General features: G+C 39.9%; 1 protein-coding gene across 2 annotated transcripts in view; it reads right to left on the bottom strand.

Moving 5' to 3' along the window:
- RALGAPB (Ral GTPase activating protein non-catalytic subunit beta) overlaps window positions 1-19045 on the bottom strand; it is a 101590-nt gene that overhangs the window by 65784 nt on the left and 16761 nt on the right. For both annotated transcript variants that reach the window (XM_019943860.3, XM_019943863.3), the window contains exons 2-5: window positions 16104-16319; window positions 12163-12365; window positions 4843-5006; window positions 3082-3268 (exon numbers count right to left, since the gene is read on the bottom strand). In XM_019943860.3, coding sequence (XP_019799419.1) covers window positions 3082-3268; window positions 4843-5006; window positions 12163-12365; window positions 16104-16289 — 740 coding nt within the window. In that variant the 5' untranslated portion in view covers window positions 16290-16319. The remainder of the gene's footprint in view (window positions 1-3081; window positions 3269-4842; window positions 5007-12162; window positions 12366-16103; window positions 16320-19045) is intronic.

Here is a 19045-nt window from a genome sequence, read left to right as displayed (position 1 = left end):
ATTCACTCTTATCAAATCACACTTCCTAATATCCATCCTCATCTGTCCTCTGAGCTCCGCTTCAAGCTCTGTGGCCACAACCTCATCGGTCTCCCCAGCATCTGCACCTCCTGCAGTGGTCTTCCGGCCTCCTCACCCCCGGGTGCAACACTGCCATCGAAGAATCACTGTGACAACTGTGCACTTTATATGAAATCCACTCTGGTCTACTGGTTCTCTGGCAGCTCGATGAGTCCTTCTTGCCCTTCTTGCCCTCTTCCTCCATGTCGCCGCGAGCGGCCCCCGCGGCCCGGCCCGCCCCGGGAGCCCCGCGCCGCCCGCTGCCGCTACATGCTCGCCCGGGCCCCGCGGCTGCTGCCGCTCCTGCGCCGCTTGCCTGGCCGCAGTCTCCGCCCGCGGCCGCCAGGGGCCGTCCAGGATTTTTTAAAACATGTATTTCTATTTTTAAATAATTAATGTTATTTATAATTTAGTTCATGTATTTTTAAGTTATATAATTTACAAATTTATTTTATTTACTTATAAAACTTCTTTATCATTTTATAAATTTATGTATTTAACTGTAATTTTATTTTACTTATATGATTTTATTATAATTATCAAATAAGTGATTTTATAAATTAAATATTATATCTCATAAATTTTATAATACATCTTGTATATAACATTATAATATGTATAACATGTAACATACAATGGTGTATATAATTATACAAAATATAATTTTATAATATATACTATAACATAAATTACAAATCAAATATTACTTTATAAAATTAAAAATTACCTAAAAGTTTACTTTAAAACTGCAAATAACAAATCATATAATACACAATTATGCTTATGTTGATTATATAATTAGTCATGTAATATAAATAATAAATTCTTTAAATTATTTTTAAAAGATTCATTGCACTGCAAATGCCTTCAACACAACTAAGCTATAATCTATTCATAATAACTGCTATATAACTTTAAATGAAGTTTAGAATTTATGGTGTGTGTGCCATAAAATGAATTTGACAATTCAATTACTTAACTAAATATTAATATTCCAAATGTATTAAAACTGTTCAAAGCCCTTTGACCCAATTATTAACCTATTATAATGAGAATAGGTTATAATCTATTATATTATAGTTATATAATCTAAAGATTATGTCTTAATAAAATAACCAGAATATACACAAAGACTATGTATAAAGTACTCACATATCAACAATATTTTTAAAACACAGGGAAAAACTTAAATATCAAAACAGCAGGGAAATTATTAAATGAATTATAATTCCATTTATAAAATGAAAAACTATAAAGCCATTAAAAAATGATCTTGAGATCTATTTAAGAAGAAAAAAGGTACATGTAATTACTGGGACAAGAATCAGACAACAAATAAAAAAAGCAGATAATACTATATCAAATAATCTCAAATTTGTTTTTTAAAAAAGAGAAAACAGGAAAAATACATTCAAACTTTGGTTATTTGTAAGTGATGGATATTTCCTCCTACATCTTCCAAATTTTCTATTATAAGCATGTATTGCTTTTATAATCAAGATAAAATGATATGTTATTTAAAAATAGATTCATAATATTGACATTCACAAAGATATACCAGAATCAATAGAATACTCCAAACCTTCATCTTAGTTTAAACGATGATAAAGAGATAAACATTTATTAACTCTCAAAATGACCAGTCTACCTTCTGATACATGATACCACCTACGAATGATCTGTTCTCACCTCCACCACTACCCCACCCCCAATCAAATCTGAATCAGATCAAGTCTCTAGATCTAACCACCAGTCGACAGGAAATACAGGGGACAGAGGAACATGCTAATTAACACAACTAGGACATAATCAGAAAAATCCAAAATGTGAAGCATTCTATAAGACAAACAATCCAGTTCAACAAAAAAACTGCAAGGAAATAAAAATGAGAGAACAGTAACCTACAGTTTAAAATAGGCTTAAGAAACATGTCAACTAAATACAACGCCCAAACCTTGTTTGTGTTCTGATTCAATGGAATCAACTATAAAAAAAATTGAGACATTCAGGGACATCTGAACACTCAACAGCTAACCAATATTAACAAACTATTAACATTTTGTTTAGGTGTGATAAATGGTATTGTGATTATGTTTAAAAAAGAATGCTCAGGGCTTCCCTGGTAGCGCAGTGGTTAAGAATCCACCTGCCAATGCAGGGGACAAGGGTTCGAGCCCTGGTCCGGGAAGATCCCACATGCCACGGAGCAACTAACCCCGTGCGCCACAACTACTGAGCCTGCGCTCTAGAGCCCGCGTGCCACGAGCCCTTGCTCCGCAACAAGAGAAGCCACCGCAATGAGAAGCCTGTGCACCTCATCGAAGAGTGGCTCCCACTCGCAGCAACTAGAGAAAGCCTGCACGCAGCAACGAAGACCCAACACAGCCAAAAATAAATAAGTAAATAAATTTAAAAAAAAAGAATGCTCAACTTTTAGAGTCATATTAAAAGAAATGAAAAAAACAAGTCTGAAAAAAATGAAGCCTAACAGTTTACTCACAGAATAGTGATGGCATTATATATAAATGGTAAAAAAAAAAAAAAAAAAAAAAGTTAAATTATTATAATAAAGTACTGCCTACTTTGGTTACACAGGAGAACATTATAGTATGCTCCTATTTCTGTAAAATTATGTATAAACATATATAATAAGACTTCTGGTGAACTTAACTCTTTCTGTTATACCTTTCTTTGGTTTGTTTTTTAAAAATAATGATCATGAATATTTTAATAATCAGAATAAGAGTGGGATTTTGGGGGTGGGAGTGGTAGGGCTCAGAATTTATCTGCCTCTCCAAAACCTGCTTAATCTAAAATGTTTTAGATTAGACAGGCACTAGCCAAACTGACACACCTATTTTAAAAAAGTGGTTTGATTCTCTATCTAAAGTACAGTAATGAGAGACACAGAATAGAGACTTTTTACCATGTACTCTGTGAATCCCAGAAAGACACAGAACTAGGGGAAAGCTACCCAAGGTCAGACGGATGAAGGAAGGCAAGTGGATGATGATAACTTACCTTGAAGTGAGCGCACAGATGACCTTGCTCCACTGCTCCACCACTGCTGGGTGGTGCCTCCAGTTAGCCACCATCTCCTTGGCTGTTTTCCAGTAAGGAGGTGTTGGGAAGCACCGAGTACAAGCTAGTAACCAAACCTCAAAGAGAACACCAATCAACTTCTCTGCTAGATTCTCAGCAATGCCACCTTACCAACAAAAAGAAAACATCTTTGGCATACTTATTTGTAAAGCAGAATCTTTAATTCACTGACTTGGGAGAACTGGTCAAAAAATTAAAATAACTGCAATGTTAAGTTTTGACTTTCAAATAATCACTTAACAGAGAGAGCAAAAAACTATTCTTAGAAGCTCCTATGAAGGAAATCATGGATATATCAACCCATTATCACTTTGAAAGTTTTCAAGTGGCCCTGCTCGGTTCGTATTGCAGATCTTAATCTTCCAGCAGTGGGACAAGGAGTACAGAGGGAAGAAAAGAAAGGATGAGTGTCTATAATGAACGACTGCTATGAGTCAGTTTCTGTGCACACAGCTCATACACATTAATTCTGCAGGATAGGTATTTATAATCTCTAACCAATTATCGATTATACCCATTTTGAAGATGAGAAAACAGGTTCAGGAAATTTAAGTAACTTGCCCAAGTTCACACAGCCAATAAGTAAAGGAATCAGAACAAATACCCAAGACTTTTTACCTCTAAACTTTGCTATAAAATCCTTCAGGTGTTTGAAAGCGACCCTTCAAGGGAGAGGGAGACAAAGAAGGGAGCCGAACGACTGGTACTGGGCAGGACAGAGCCTCAACCATGAAAACAGAGCGGCTCCTCTGTTCCAAGCCCTGGAACTAGGAAGAACAGCAGTGGTCTGTACTCTGCATAGCTCCAAAAGACAAACTTGGGACGAGAAGGAAAAGTTCTAAGGATTCCTATTTCAAATGGGCAAAAATGAAGTTTCAACAATAATAAGCCCCAGAAGTGGATGGATTGCCTGCCTTATGGTGCTGAAATCCCTGCCATGGGGAGTGTGTAGCAGAGAGACACACTATCTGTGTCTGGCGAGCTATCATCAATACCAGACAGGGTATTCCTATTATGGGGTCCCTTGCAACACTAAAATTCTAGGGTTTTTTTAAGATATCTTCCTGGACACTGCATTTGTGTGAGAGCACAAGCACACTCACATGTGTTAGCAAAGGGACTACACAGATGAATAAGCAATAAGGGAACTTGGAACTAGAATATCAACTTATTGTCTGTGTATACTGTGCATACAAAGCAGGATGTCTAAAATACACTCTAAAGTCTTATAAAATTGGAGGCTTTTTAATGGCTAGGCAATGCATGACATACTGTCATACTTCCAAATAGAACACTTTAAGATTCTGTAGGGTTCATTTGCTAAACAAAATATCTTCTAGCTATCAAGTTTTCAGAGTCTACCTGGATAACTACTTTGTAATCAGGTACATGAGTTGTTTCGTATATAGGCTCTATCCTAATATACTGAACAAGCTACTGTTACTGTCATTATCAAACATGCACTAATTCACTGAGCCCCTCACTATATTAGCAAAATCATCACTGAAGGTAACATAACTTTCCATTGTGCCTTTGAGGGTTTTCCATTCTAAGAACTGTTCATCTTGGTTTGTCAACTGTAGTGCCAAAATTTAAATCCCCACAGAGTCTACTACTCATTGAGTCTAAAAGTAAACAGCATTTGGAGCTCAGAAATAAATTAGAAAAAAATTAACAAACCTTGAACAGTTGGTGGTGCTAAAAGTATGTCATTAATCTGCAGAAGAAACAACAGTAAGACTTCCCAGGTTTCTCGGGCCATAATGGATGACTCACGGGCCAGTTTCTGAATGGCTCTCAGGACCTGTAAGCATAGTCGGATCTGACTGGAGCCCTGTTCCTGTCTGAAGAAGACAAACAGACATCACTGACAAGCCTTGAGGAGAGAATGCAACAGTTACAGACAGGCGACTTTTGGACACAGCAAGCAATGATCCAATGATACTCCCTAACAGCGTCAGCAGACAGAATTAGGTGCACCCTCTTCAGTTCAAAGCTACTTCCTCGTCATACAGTTTGGCCCTCTGGGATCTCAGCCTACCACTCTTAAAAAGCCTGAAGAGCTCCTGTGGAGATAGAGGATAATAGAAAGTAAACTTCACCTCTAGATTTTTAGAGGATAATAGAAAGTAAACTTCACCTCTAGATTTTTAGAGGATAATAGAAAGTAAACTTCACCTCTAGATTTTTAGAGGATAATAGAAAGTAAACTTCACCTCTAGATTTTTAGAGGATAATAGAAAGTAAACTTCACCTCTAGATTTTCTAAGTGTGAAATGTGCCTGGCGCATACAACAGATACTCAATAGGTTTCTGCTGAATGAATGAGTAAATACCCACAGCCACTTCCACTGCTCACACAGCAGAATGGCCTTTGTATTCTTCTAAAAAATTTTAAACACACATTTACAAGAATTCTGCACGTGATTTCATAGTGCTCACAAGTCCCTCTGAAGCTAATGTCTGCTAGAGAAGAGCCTACAGAATGGAATATCCTAACAGATCCCCAAAACTGACGAGATATAGAGGCAATTGCCTCAGAAATGAGCACCTGCTACTGCTGCTCTACAAAAAAAAAGGCAACATAACCCAAGATGGGGGCTCCAAAGGTACCCAAGATACTCCCAAAGAACAGTTTTATAACGCTTTTTAGTCCACAGGACCATTTTTCTCCAACAGAATTAGATCAATATATCAGGTCCAAGCTCCAGCCCTTATCCCCACTGTCCAAAGTGGATCACCTTGAGAATTTCAAGAATCGTAGTAAACCCACTGCACCAGCAAATGCTGAACTGCCCTCCGGAGTTCTCATGTGAAACCCAAGACAAGTAACTAATACTACTGAAATAAATCTTGAGGCCAAGTTTCTGTATATTATGACTCATGTTACAAATTCATAAAACATGTCTGAATGAGAGTAGGGAATCGCAGAGCTGCCTCAAGAAATCCAGAAATTGAAGTGAGTGCCCTTAGAACTCCCATCACCACCTTAGAATAAAGATTCTCAGATTCTGGGCCATGACCCAGAAAACCAGAAACTTACACTGGAGTTGCAAAAAAATGACAACCTTAAGTTTTCCCTAAAGAAGTCGGATCTAAAGTAAAATGATGAGACATTCACTTAGGAAAAGCCAAGAGTCCCCAAGAGCAGGAAGATGTCCCATGTTCAGTTTGATGTGAATCCAGTCCATGGGAAGCCATGAGGCTCAAGCTTGTGTCTGTTGCTCTGGCTACTAAAGAGTAAGAAATACGTAACAGCCCCAAACCTCATGTAGCCATGTAAGAGGGAACCAAGAATAAGAAATAAAAATACCACTAGCAGTCCTGGGGGTGACACTCTTGCAAGATAGCAATGACATTAGAAGCCTCCCAAATGGTAACCCAGGCCTACCCACCCTTTCTAGGTACCACCTGCCCAGTGGCAGAAAAGGAAACATCTGCTCCTTAGGTACTGTAGCCTCACTCAGACAGCCTAAATTTAAGAGCAGGGTCCAAGTTTCTACAGCTAAGAGAAACAAGGTAATCTTTACTGAAAAATAAACAGAAAGGTCTAAACACCAAAAATATTCCTTTCCCCTTAATATTTTCAAAAGCAACTTGTGAACTTCAGAAAACTGTTCTAGAACATGGGGTGGTGAATTATGTATGGCCAATGGGTCAAATCTGGCCTGATATCTGTTTTTGTAAATAAAGTTTTATTGGAACACAACCATGCTCATTTATTTATATATCATCTATGGCTGCTTCCCTACACCAGCAGAGTTGAATAGTTGTGACAGACACCGTATGGCCCACAAAGGCTAAAATATTTACTATATGACTCTTCACAAAAAGTTTGCCAACCACTGCTTTAGAAGAACATCACATTTTCTAAAGAAGTTTATTTGAGCAATGAAGACACTAATCAATTTTAAATGATGGGTCACTCTTCACTCAATTATGCAAAAAAAAAAAACTGATAGGCAAAAAGAGAAAGGCTACATCCACTCTGACTTAATCTCTAGCGAAGTAGTAGAGGCTGTTTCCTCTATTCTGAGTGTTAGTTTTCACAAAAACAACTAACTAAGTAAACTTGATGACAATTTTATGAACTATCTAAATTTAAAAACAATGAAACTTCCAGTAATAGGAGATGAGATCATAACTCCCAATATTTAGCACTGAAAATATTCAGCTCCCTAAGACATTACTGGCCATGAGAACTCTAATACTCAGTTCAGCACCCACTCAGAAGTATGCACACACACACACTTTTGAGAAAATAAGCTAACTACCAAACAGTAAGATGAACAATTTATAAGGTAGTCATGTTTCTCAAAAGAGAAAAGCCAAAGCAAAAGCCTAATTAACTCAAATGTCATTGATTTTTCTCATCAATACAAACTGAGCACTGAGAGTTGGTAAGAGTACAAAGAGGAAAGAAACACAGTGACAGTACTATCCATGAGACTGTCCCACGCACTAAGAAAAAACCTAGTAAATTAGTCTCCTAAATGGGATGACAAGAAAGCATTAAAAGTATTACATCATTTTAGAAGAACCTGCTTAGCCACAAACAATATGTCACTTACTTCCCATCATTTCCTGTTATAATTCTATTTGAAATCAATAAATATAAGCAACCAGCATTTTATTCACCCTAATGTAATACCAGTACTGCTCTAGGTGCTGTGGAAGTCCAAACTATATACAACCTAGTTCCTACCCTCAAGTTGGTTAGATGGGGAAATGAGACATACACATTTTAAAAGATAAGCAATAAAACTGGAGAGATACAAGAAGTACACAGGAAGTACCCTACAGGCTCAAAGAAGGTGTGATCACTATGGGCCTGGATGATCAGGTAAGGCTGAATTTAAGATGAACCATCGAGAGAGATGTGGACAACTAGGACACATCTAGGACAGGGAGAGGAGGATGAGGATGGAAAAAGAGTAGGTAATGATGGAGAAGATCTTTAAGGAGTCTTGGGAGAATGTTTAATTTATGAGTCTGACCAAAGAGCAGGGCTCACGCAGAATTAGCAGCAGCTAATCTGGTTAGGGGCCAGATTACAGTAGGCATTTCACACAAGATAAGGAGTTTACAGGCATACCTCACTGTATTGCACTTCATTCTGTTGCACTTCACAGATATTGCAGTTTTTTTACAAACTGAAGACTTGTGGCAATCCTGCGTTGATTGAGCAAGTCTATCGGCACCATTTTTCCAACTGCATTTGCTCACTTTGTGTCTCTGTGGCACATTTTGCTAATTCTCGCAATATTTTCATTATTATATCTGTTATGGTGATTGTAATTGTTTTGGGGCACTACAAACCACGCCCATATAAGACAGCGAACTTAACTGATAAATGTTGTGTGTGTTCTGACTGCTCCACCGACCGGCCATTTTCCTGCTCTCTCTCTCCCCTCAGGCCTCCCTATTCCCTGAGAGAGAGCAATATTAAAATTAGGCCATTTAATAACCCTACAATGGCCTCTAAGTGTTCAAGTGAAAGGAAGAATCATGTCTCTCACTTTAAATCAAAAGCTAGAAACAACAAGGACCTACCTTATAGCACAGGGAACCATATTCAGTACCCTGTAATAACCTATAATGGAAAAGAATCTGAAAAAGAATATACATATGTGTGTGTTTATATATGTATGCGTGTATATATATATATATATATATATATATATATATATATATATATATATATATACAAAAAACTGAATCACTGCTGTACACCAGAATCTAACACAACATTGTAAAAAGGTAGAAATGATTAAGCTTAGTGAGGAAGGCAAGTCAAAAGCCAAGACAGGCTGGAAGCTGGGTCTCTTGCACCAATTAGACAAATTGTGAATGCAAACGAAAAGTTCTTGAAGGATATCAAAAGTGCTACTCCAGTGAACACACAAATGATACGAAGAGAAACAGGCTTACTACTGATATGAAGAAAGTTTTAGTGTCTGGATAGAAGATCAAATCAGCCACAACACTGCCTTAAGCCAAAGCCTAATCCAGAGCAAGCCCCTAACTCTCTTCAGTTCTATGAAGGCCGAGAGCAGTGAGGAAGCTGCAGAAGGAAAGTCTGAAGCCAGCAGAGGCTGGTTCATGAAGTTTAAGGAAATGCCTCCATTTAAAAGAAAAAAAAAAGTGCAAGATGAAGCGGCAACTGCTAATGTAAAAGCTGTAGCAAGTTATCCAGAAGATCTAGCCAAGATAATTAGAGTGGCCACACTAAAGAACAGATTTTCAATGGAGACAAAACAGCCTACAGCCTTCTATTGGAAGAAGATGCCATCTAGGACTTTCATAGCTAGAGAGAAGTCAACTCCTGGCTTCAAAGCTTCAAAGGTCAAGCTGACTCTCTGGTTAGGGGCTAATGCAGCTGGTGACTTCAAGTTGAAGCCAATGCTCATTCACCATTCTGAAAATCCTAGGGCCCCTAAAAATTATGCTAAATCTACTCTGCCTGTGCCATATAAATGAAATAAAGCCTGGATGCCAGCACATCTGTTTACAACATTTTAAGCCCACTGGTGAGACCTACTGCTCAGAAGAAAAGATGCCTTTCAAAATATTACTGCTCATTAACAATGCACCTGGGTCACCAAGAGCTCTAATGGATGTGGACAAAGAATGTCACCTGCCATTTCAGTAAACAAACAATATTGTGGCCATAAAGCCATCAGCCACTGCAGCTGCCCCCCCACCCCCATGGTGCACCCTGAGGGGACTTCAGGACAGAGAGAAAGAAAATAGTGGCCCTAGGTAGTTAAGATGCATACCAAAGGAATAATTTCAATGAGCCCAAACTGTTGCAGCTTCCCATACACAGAAAGGCACTAAAATCATTAACTTGAGATGTCTGTTTTTTGATTAGCAGTAATCTTTTGATGTTCCACTACACAGTTTTGTTTTTTTCCCAGCAAAACTCCTATACATCCTCGCTCCTCCCTTACCTCTCTGGAACAGCCCCTCAGAACTGAGAAACAGTATCCGGGCTATAGTCTTCAGTAAGTCCACCGAATAAAACATAATTCTCAACTTTTCGACTGTGCATTTTTTTCAGTCAACACTGAGATGTACAACAAGATTAATGTTTGCCTGCTAACCCAAAATCCATTCTGCTGCCCACGGATCAAGGAGCAATTCCGACTTTCAAGTTTTATTATTTAAGAAATACATTTCTTAAGACTATAGCTGCCACAGACAGCGATTCCTCTGATGGATCTGGGCAAAGGAAATTGAAAACCCTCTGGAAAGGATTCACCATTCTAAATGGCATTAAGAATATTTATGTCATGGGAAGAGATCAAAACATCAATATTAATAAGAGTCTGGAAGAAGCTGATTTCAACCCTCACGGATGACTTTGAGGGGCTCAAGACTTCAGTGGTGGAAGTAAATGCAGACAGATGTGGCAGAAATAATAAGAGAACTAAAATCAGAAGTGGAGCGCGAAGACGTAACTGAATTGCTGCAATCTCATAATAAAACTTTAATGGAAGAGGAGTTGCTTCTTATGGATGAGCAGAGAAAGTGGTTTCCTGAGATGGAATCTACTCCCGGTGAAGATGCTGTGAAAATTATTGAAATGACAACAAAGAATTTAGAATATTACATAAACTTAGTTGATAAAGCGGCAGCAGGGTCTGAGAGGATTAACTCCAATTTTGAAAGAACTACTGTAGATAAAATGCTATCAAACAACATTGCATGCTACAGACAAATCATTCATGAACTGAAGAGTAAATCAATGTGGCAGACTTCACTGCTGTCTTATTTTAACACATCGCCACAGCCACCCAAGCTTCAGCAACCACCACCCTGATCAGTCAGCAGCCATCGCATTGAGGCAGAACCCTCCACCAGCAAAAAGATTTCAGTTCACTAAAGGCTCAGATGGTTAGCATTTTTCAGCAATGCTAGTATTTTTTAATCAAGACATGTAATTGTTTTTTTAGACATAATGCTATTGCATATTTACAGACTACAGTATAGTATAAAAACCTTTACGCACTGGGAAACCAAAAAATTCATGTGACTTGCTTTATTTCAATGATCGCTTTATTGTGGTGGTCTGCAACCAAACCTGCAATATCTTGAGGTATGTTTGTACAACTGATCCTATAGCCCAGAGCTCTTAATGGAGAGTCCTCTTTTTTAATTCAGATTTTTCCAAAGTAATCTTCCTTCTAAATTTAAAAAGTTAAAATTTACAGGGCTGGTTTTTGGATGATTCAAAGTCCTCATCATCTGACAGATCAAAAGCCCTAACCAGAACTTTTCCAAAAGGAGGGAAGCCCACTTGCCCCTTCCACAGACATAAAAAACAGCTGAAAACAGATTTTTCTCAAAGGAAATCCCTACAAATAGGTAGGCAACTAATGCTCTCTTCTCCATTATTTTCTATATTTCCAAAATCCTTTATAGTGACATATAATTCTTTTAGAATGGGAAAAAAATGTTTTAGGCGCAAGTAAGGCAATCTTACATTACAATATTTAAGGTCTCTGCCGCAGAGATAGGGGAAAAACTCAATAACAAACTGTCAAGAGTATTCTTTTGGTCTACTACAAATGTGCCTATAATTTCAAATCTGCTTACTTCAATGTCTTCATTCTCTCATAAGAAAGATTCATTTTAAGGTAGATGGCTTAGTCGCCATTAGCTTAAGTGGGGACAAGAATTATGTTAGGCAAAAGTATGGGTTTTTTTGACTGGAAGGGAAAAGGGTCACAGTATTTTAACATCTAATAGCTATCAGATCTTAGAAGCAAAGCCAAAAGCCATTAAAATGAACACACACTTGTTAAAGAGTCCTAGTAAACATTATATAAGCCCATCTCTCTCATTCATATTAACACACTCTTTAACTGAACAAGTAATGAAAGTTACTGTTCAAAGGTCTAACAATGAAATCAGTTCCCATAATATAAAAAAGTAACATTGATGAGTAGTTTATTATGATCCTAATAACAGGCCAGATAGACTAGTATAGCTTACCTTGGTACAAAAAGATTCTGCAGGTGTTTTAGTATACTTTGAACATATAGATTAGGCTCTTTAATAACTGGCAATGGAATAGAATCTTTCGGCAACACTAAAGCCATAATCCAGTCAGTATATACATCAACACAATATTTTACAGTCTCTCCGTCCAATGGAAGGGTCAGTCCATAGCAAATTACTTCCATGGTCCATTTTACCTAAACAAAAAAAAATATACATATAGAATTATTACACATTCCTATCTGTATATCAGTAGATTGATTTAAAATGTTAACCTCTTATTGTCAAAAACCTCTCAACTGAAGTATATTCATCTCAACATACATCAGATTAATTCTACAGAATGTACTTTCCATGTATAAGACATAATCAGGGGGCTTCCCTGGTGGTGCAGTGGTTGAGCGTCTGCCTGCCGATGCAGGGGACACGGGTTTGTGCCCTGATCCGGGAAGATCGCACATGCCGCGGAGCGGCTGGGCCCATGAGCCAAGGGCGCTGAGCCTGCGCGTCCGGAGCCTGTGCTCCGCAACGAGAGAGGCCACAACAGTGAGAGGCCCGCGTACCGCAAAAAAAAAAAAAAGACACAGACAACGTTTCCTAAGCAAAAGATTTAAGAAGAAAATAAATTACTTATTTCTAATTAAGCCTATGTTGGCTTTCACTCCTTAAATATTATTATTGTTTGCTCTGTAAAATAAAAAGTACAGGTCATCTTGATTTTCCATAGAGATCGGAGGCACAGAAATAGAAAATTTTAGATATTTTTCTCCACTTAATTTGCATGCAGGTATGTGTGTCATTTAGGAAATCACTTACATAAATTTAATTATATTCCATTTCCAGATTATGCAACTTTAACAAACAACAGGAAGGAAGATGAACTGCCCAACTCTTATTTTGCGACTATTTTCATTGGCAAAGAAAACAATATTTTAAATGGAAGGCCAAGAACAAACAGAGGTCAGAAGGGACTGAAGCTGGGTAAGATCTTAAAAAGGCACTTGGCTGCACTAAACGAGTTCCAGCCTCCTGACCTGTCTGAATCACAGGGGCCGAGAGAAGGTGCCTGAGAGACTGCTGACCCACTGCTTGCAGTCATGAACGAATAAGGCACAATGAGAAAGGGGAAATGGCCTAATTTGCAAAAGAGGATGAAACTATATTCCAGATAATGTAGACTGGAAAGTTTAAGTGAATTCCAGACAAAACTCTGGGACAAATTACTAAGCAGATGATCAGTGAGCACTTATGAAAGGGAAGCAGGGTCACTGAGAACCAGCCTGCTCAAAAAGAACAAGTCATGCCAGACAAGCTTCATTCCTTTATTAAGAGGGTTACTATGAAGGCAGCTGACAAATGTAGAAACCTGGCACTGATTTAAAACCAGTTTCTGAGGTACTTTCATAAATATTATCTAAACATCAAAATAACTGGTGTGAGAGGGTAAACTATCCTCATTTTATTTTTATTTTTTATTTTTATTTTCTGGCCACACTGCATGGCTCGTGGGATCTTAGTCCTCCAACTAGGGATCAAACGTGTACCCCCTGCAGTGGCAGCGTGGAGTCTTAACCACTAGACCGCCAGGGAAGCGTGGAGTCTTAATCACTGGACCGCCAGGGAAGTCCCCATCCTCATTTCATACATAAGAAAACTGAAGTTTAGCAAATTAAGCAATTTGGACCATGGCACTCGTTTGGAAATGCTGGAGCTGAAAATCTAGTCTTCCAACTAGAAATCTAAAGCTATTCTCACCATGCCATTAACAGCCTTCTCTGGCAAAGGGGGAACTGGGCTTTAACAAGAAATTTGGTCCTTGTGGACAAGATGGAAAGATACAGCCCAGAAGGAGGTAGAATGGTTGGATTTGTAACTGGTCAAAATAACATGTCAGAATAGCAGTGGATTACTGTACCAAGGCCATTTTGGAAGAAGATGCCCAATGGCATGCCAAAGGCTCTGCCAAGATTTTAACTTGGAGAAAAACAGATTACATGCTGACCATTTGTAGATATCACAAAGCTAAAAAAAAAAAAAACAACTAACTTGTTAAATAGAAATTCAGGATTCAAAAAGATTATAACAGCTTTGGGCTTCCCTGGTGGCACAGTGGTTAAGAATTTGCCTGCCAATGCAGGGGACACGGGTTCAAGCCCTGGTCCCGGAAGATCCCACATGCCGTGGAGCACTTACGTGTGCCGCCAACTACTGAGCCTGCGCTCTAGAGCCTGCGAGCCACAAATACTGAAGCCCATGCACCACAACTACTGAAGCCCGCATGCCTAGAGCCCGTGCTTCACAACAAGAGGAGCCACCCCAATAAGAAGCCCATGCACCGCAATGAAGAGTAGACCCTGCTCGCCACAACTAGAGAAAGCCCGCGCACAGCAACGAAGACCCAACGCAGCCAAACATAAATAAATAAAATAATTTTAAAAAAAGATTATAATAGCTTAAAACTAAAGCTGAATCTAACAAGATAAATACATGTACTGAAATTTTTAACCTCAGAACTACAAAGGCTAAGGGTAGAAAATACATAACAACAATATAATATAATAGAAAGTAACATATAACAGCAATAAATGTTAAGAGTGACTATAAAAACACAGTGAAGCTGTGACAAATGAGGTGGGAAGGGGTATGGAGGGGGTGGGATTTAGCTGAACAAGAGAAAGAATTTTAAAACAGGTTGCAAGTCCCTAATTATCACAGGAAAGACCAAGGAGAAGGTATCTTTGGTAATATCTTCACACAATAGTTCAATTGTGTAATTCGAGAGAACACTGGATTCAAGACCTATTCTCTCATATCCTTTTGAGGGTAGGAAAGGAGAAAAAACAAGGGCTGCACTGAGCACCTTTATCTACTCACATGCCGTCTCTTCCCAGGAGAGGGCAGAAGGAATTACAGACACCAAGAAGAGAGTGCGCAGGACAAGTCCTGGTCCTCGGGGTAAGTCTCTGCCAGGGCACTCTGAGAAGAAAATGCTCCTCAGTATGAGGGGCTTCCCCTTTGGCAACCCAGGCTCTTTGGCCTACAGAGGGTAAATAAAATACTTCCTGAGCTATAAACCTTAGTCTCCTAACTAGAGTTGTCTTATATCTAGATTAAGCCTAATCTCTCCTTCACAAGAAATCAAAATGTAAGTGAAAAACGGTGCGGTGTCTGAGAAACAGGTAAACCCAAAGCCTAAAGGTTGTATGAACGTCCTCAAGCACAGGGGACAAGTTCTAATCCCGATCTTAGCCAGACCTCATACTAGCAAGCTCTGTATCACTCCATTCTCAGGGCCCCTTCATGACTCCCCACTGGCAACTTAACTTCAGCCCCGTCCCCTGAACCCAAAAACAGAGGACCAGCTCTAGGCCAAGCCACTCCAAAAGCTCCTCATCTTTAGGAACAGCAAACACAACCCCCATTCCAACCACGTGGGCTCACAGCTATACAGACTTAGCTGCTCTGTAGCACTCTTAAACCTAGAAGTCAGACAAGGGTAGACTGGGATGGAGACAGCGGGAGAGCCTCAAGTGCAGCACACATGTGTAGCCTGAAGACAACACAAGATGGGCCTTCAGTCAGAGGCCATCTAGACGTAGGAATGAAGACCTTCCAAACACAACCTCTGAACTGAAATCTGAAGACTAAGCCTAAAACTTAGGGAAAGGGACCTGACAGGCAAGTCTCTGTCTCAGCTCACAGCTCAAGTGGAGAACTGGGTCCAGCTAGCAGGAAGTCCCAACAGCACAATGGTACAACCTAATCCTCATAACTCCCACAGACTCTGGACCCCAACCCTCAACCCAAATATGGTCAAATTAAGACGTCACACTACACTGAGCAGAAATCCACTTAAAAAGAAAATGTTAGAAAAATTATTCTTCTGTAACAAACTTATATTTTCACAGAGTAGAATGAAATGAAAAAACACTTACTTCTTTGTCAGTTTTCAACAAACTCTCACCACCAGCCGCTGAAAGGGTACCTAAGGCCTGCCCGAGAGGATGAACCACCGCATTGGCCACCTCTCGCCCAACGCTCTCTGGATAGCTGTGTAGCACACTGGTGTGGCCCTGATCATTCTGAATCACCAAATGCAGCGACCTCCACTCAGAGTACATCGTGCCGCTAAAGGACTATCCAAATGGCACCTGAAAAGACAAAAGAGAATTACAAGTCAAACTATATTGCTGCAAACTAATAAAACTTAGTAAATACATATTTACCCTACATAGCAAGATAAAGAAGCTGTAAATATATTGCCTTGAGAAGACTGAGGAAAAAAAACATTTAAATGTCTTGAGAATGTCCTAAACAGCCTCTTAGTGAGATCAGGTAGGAAAGGCAGACCCTGGGAAGCAGCTCTCTGAGCACCTCCCCAAAAGAGCCCTCAGAAGCCCAGAGTAGAGCTGGGGCAGATGATCACCGTGCAAGGGGATAAAATAATCAAATTTGGTACACTCACAGCATGAGGGAACCTTCTACATTTCATGTTCCAGAATAGAAAAAGACAGAAGAAGGGTATGCTCTAAGTAGGAAAGGGAGACAAAGGAAAGGGTTTACTCTAGGCCCCAGATTTTTCAGTCAACAGTTTCCAAGTACCTATTACTTGCTAGAAACATACCCCTGCAATTTCCCACCAATGCCCTCAAATCAGACATAAAATTCTTTGAGAATATTTCATTCTCTACAGCAGTGGCATACATTCTTCTGGTAATGGGTCCCCTGGAAGTCAACGTCCTTCAGAAAACATGTAAAGACCTGCCACTTACTGAGCAACTCATGAAATCACACAACTCTATGAAAATTAAATAATGCTATCCCTAATTCACAGATGAAAAAACTGAGGCATAGAGAGGTCTGCTGCTTCCCTGAGGCTTCACAACTATAACATGGTAGAGGTGGGTTTTGAGTCCACATCTGTTGGGCTCCAGGGACCATGCTCTTAACCATAGCATGTACTGCCCCTCACTAACCTATACATTATCCATGACATGTCCTGCTTTTCCCTATGCTGTATATTCTCCATGAAAAGATATCTAAGTCTACCATACAAATGAGAAACTTTAGCCACAGAAAACATATCTATATGAATGCAATGTAAATATTACAATCATAAATGCCATACTCATGAGTAGAATCAAGGATGGTTAGTCCTTTCCAATTAATTTCTATTAACTTTCATTTTCTACTTGCTCCGAAATCTGTTTGCCCAGCCAGCAGGGTTTAAGGATACACTTAAGCTTTAAAAAGTTCTATCCCTTAAACTAGTTTTTCTTCAAACTGGTAGCTTTGTTTAATTTTATCTTACAAAGCCTCATTCCAGCTCAATAAGTATCAGTGTTTTTCAAGAGGATATGGTCCTCCTCTGAACAAAGAGGCCCTGAAAATGGGAAGGCAGAAAGGATGCACCAGAATCGAACAAGGTACCTACAATGTGAAGGATGGGTGGATGCGACTGACTGTTAAAGTTGCCTCAATTTCCTTAGGATTTATAAGGAACCCCCCTAAGGATATCCTGATGTTCCCCCTGCCCCCAGCACCACCGCCCTAAAATAAGCACTCTCAAAAACGGACAGGAAAATTTGTGGCCCTGAACCAAGATGACGGAGTAGAAGGACGTGCTCTCACTCCCTCTTGTGAGAACACCAGAATGACAACTAGCTTGCTGGACAATCATCAACACAAAGACACTGGAATACCAAAAAAGATACCCCACATCCAAAGACAAAGGAGAAGCCGCAATGAGACGGTAGGAGGGGCACAATCACAGTAAAATCAAATCCCATAACTGCCGGGTGGGTGACTCACAGACTGGAGAACATTTATACCACAGAAGTCCACCCACTGGAGTGAAGGTTCTGAGCCCCACGTCAGGCTTCCCAACCTGGGGGTCCGGCAACGGGAGGAGGAATTCCTAGAGAATCAGACTTTGCAGGCTAGTGGGATTTGATTGCAGGACTTTGACAGGACTGGGGGAAACAGAGACTCCACTCTTGGAGGGCACACACAAAGTAGTGTGCACATCGGGTCCCAGGGGAAGGAGCAGTGACCCCAGGGGAGACTGAACCAGACCTACCTGCTAGTGTTGGAGGGTCTCCTGCAGAGGCGGGGGGTGGCTGTGGCTCACCGTGGGGACAAGGACACTGGCAACAGAAGTTCTGGGAAGTACTCCTTAGCGTGAGCCCTCCCAGAGTCCACCATTAGCCCCACCAAAGAGCCCAGGTAGGCTCCAGTGTTAGGTTGCCTCAGGCCAAACAATCACAGGGAGGGAATCCAGCCCCACCTACCAGCAGTCAAGTGGATTAAAGTTTTACAGAGTTCTGCCCACCAGAGCACCAGTCAGCTCTACCCACCACCAGTCCCTCCCAACAGGAAACTTGCACAAGCCTCTCAGATAGCCTCATCCACCGGAGGGCAGACAGCAGAAGCAAGAAGAACTACAATCCTGCAGCCTGTGGAACAAAAACCACATTCACAGAAAGATGGACAAGATGAAAAGGCAGAAGGCTATGTACCAGATGAAGGAACAAGATAAAACCCCAGAAAAACAACTAAATGAAGTGGAGATAGGCAACCTTCCAGAATAAGAATTCAGAATAATGATAGTGAAGATGATCCAGGACCTCGGAAAAAGAATGCAGGCAAAGATCGAGAAGGTGCAAAAAATGTTTAACAAAGACCTAGAAGAATTAAAGAACAAAAAAACAGAGATGAACAATAACTGAAATGAAAACTACACTAGAAGGAATCAATAGCAGAATAACTGAGGCAGAAGAACGAATAAGTGACCTGGAAGACAGAATGGTGGAATGCACTGCTGCGGAACAGAATAAAGAAAAAAAAATGAAAAGAAATGAAAACAGCCTAAGAGACC

Source organism: Tursiops truncatus, chromosome 15, assembly GCF_011762595.2.
Source record: "Tursiops truncatus isolate mTurTru1 chromosome 15, mTurTru1.mat.Y, whole genome shotgun sequence".
Classification (NCBI taxonomy): domain Eukaryota; kingdom Metazoa; phylum Chordata; class Mammalia; order Artiodactyla; family Delphinidae; genus Tursiops; species Tursiops truncatus.
This window is presented reverse-complemented; position numbering and strand designations above follow the sequence as displayed.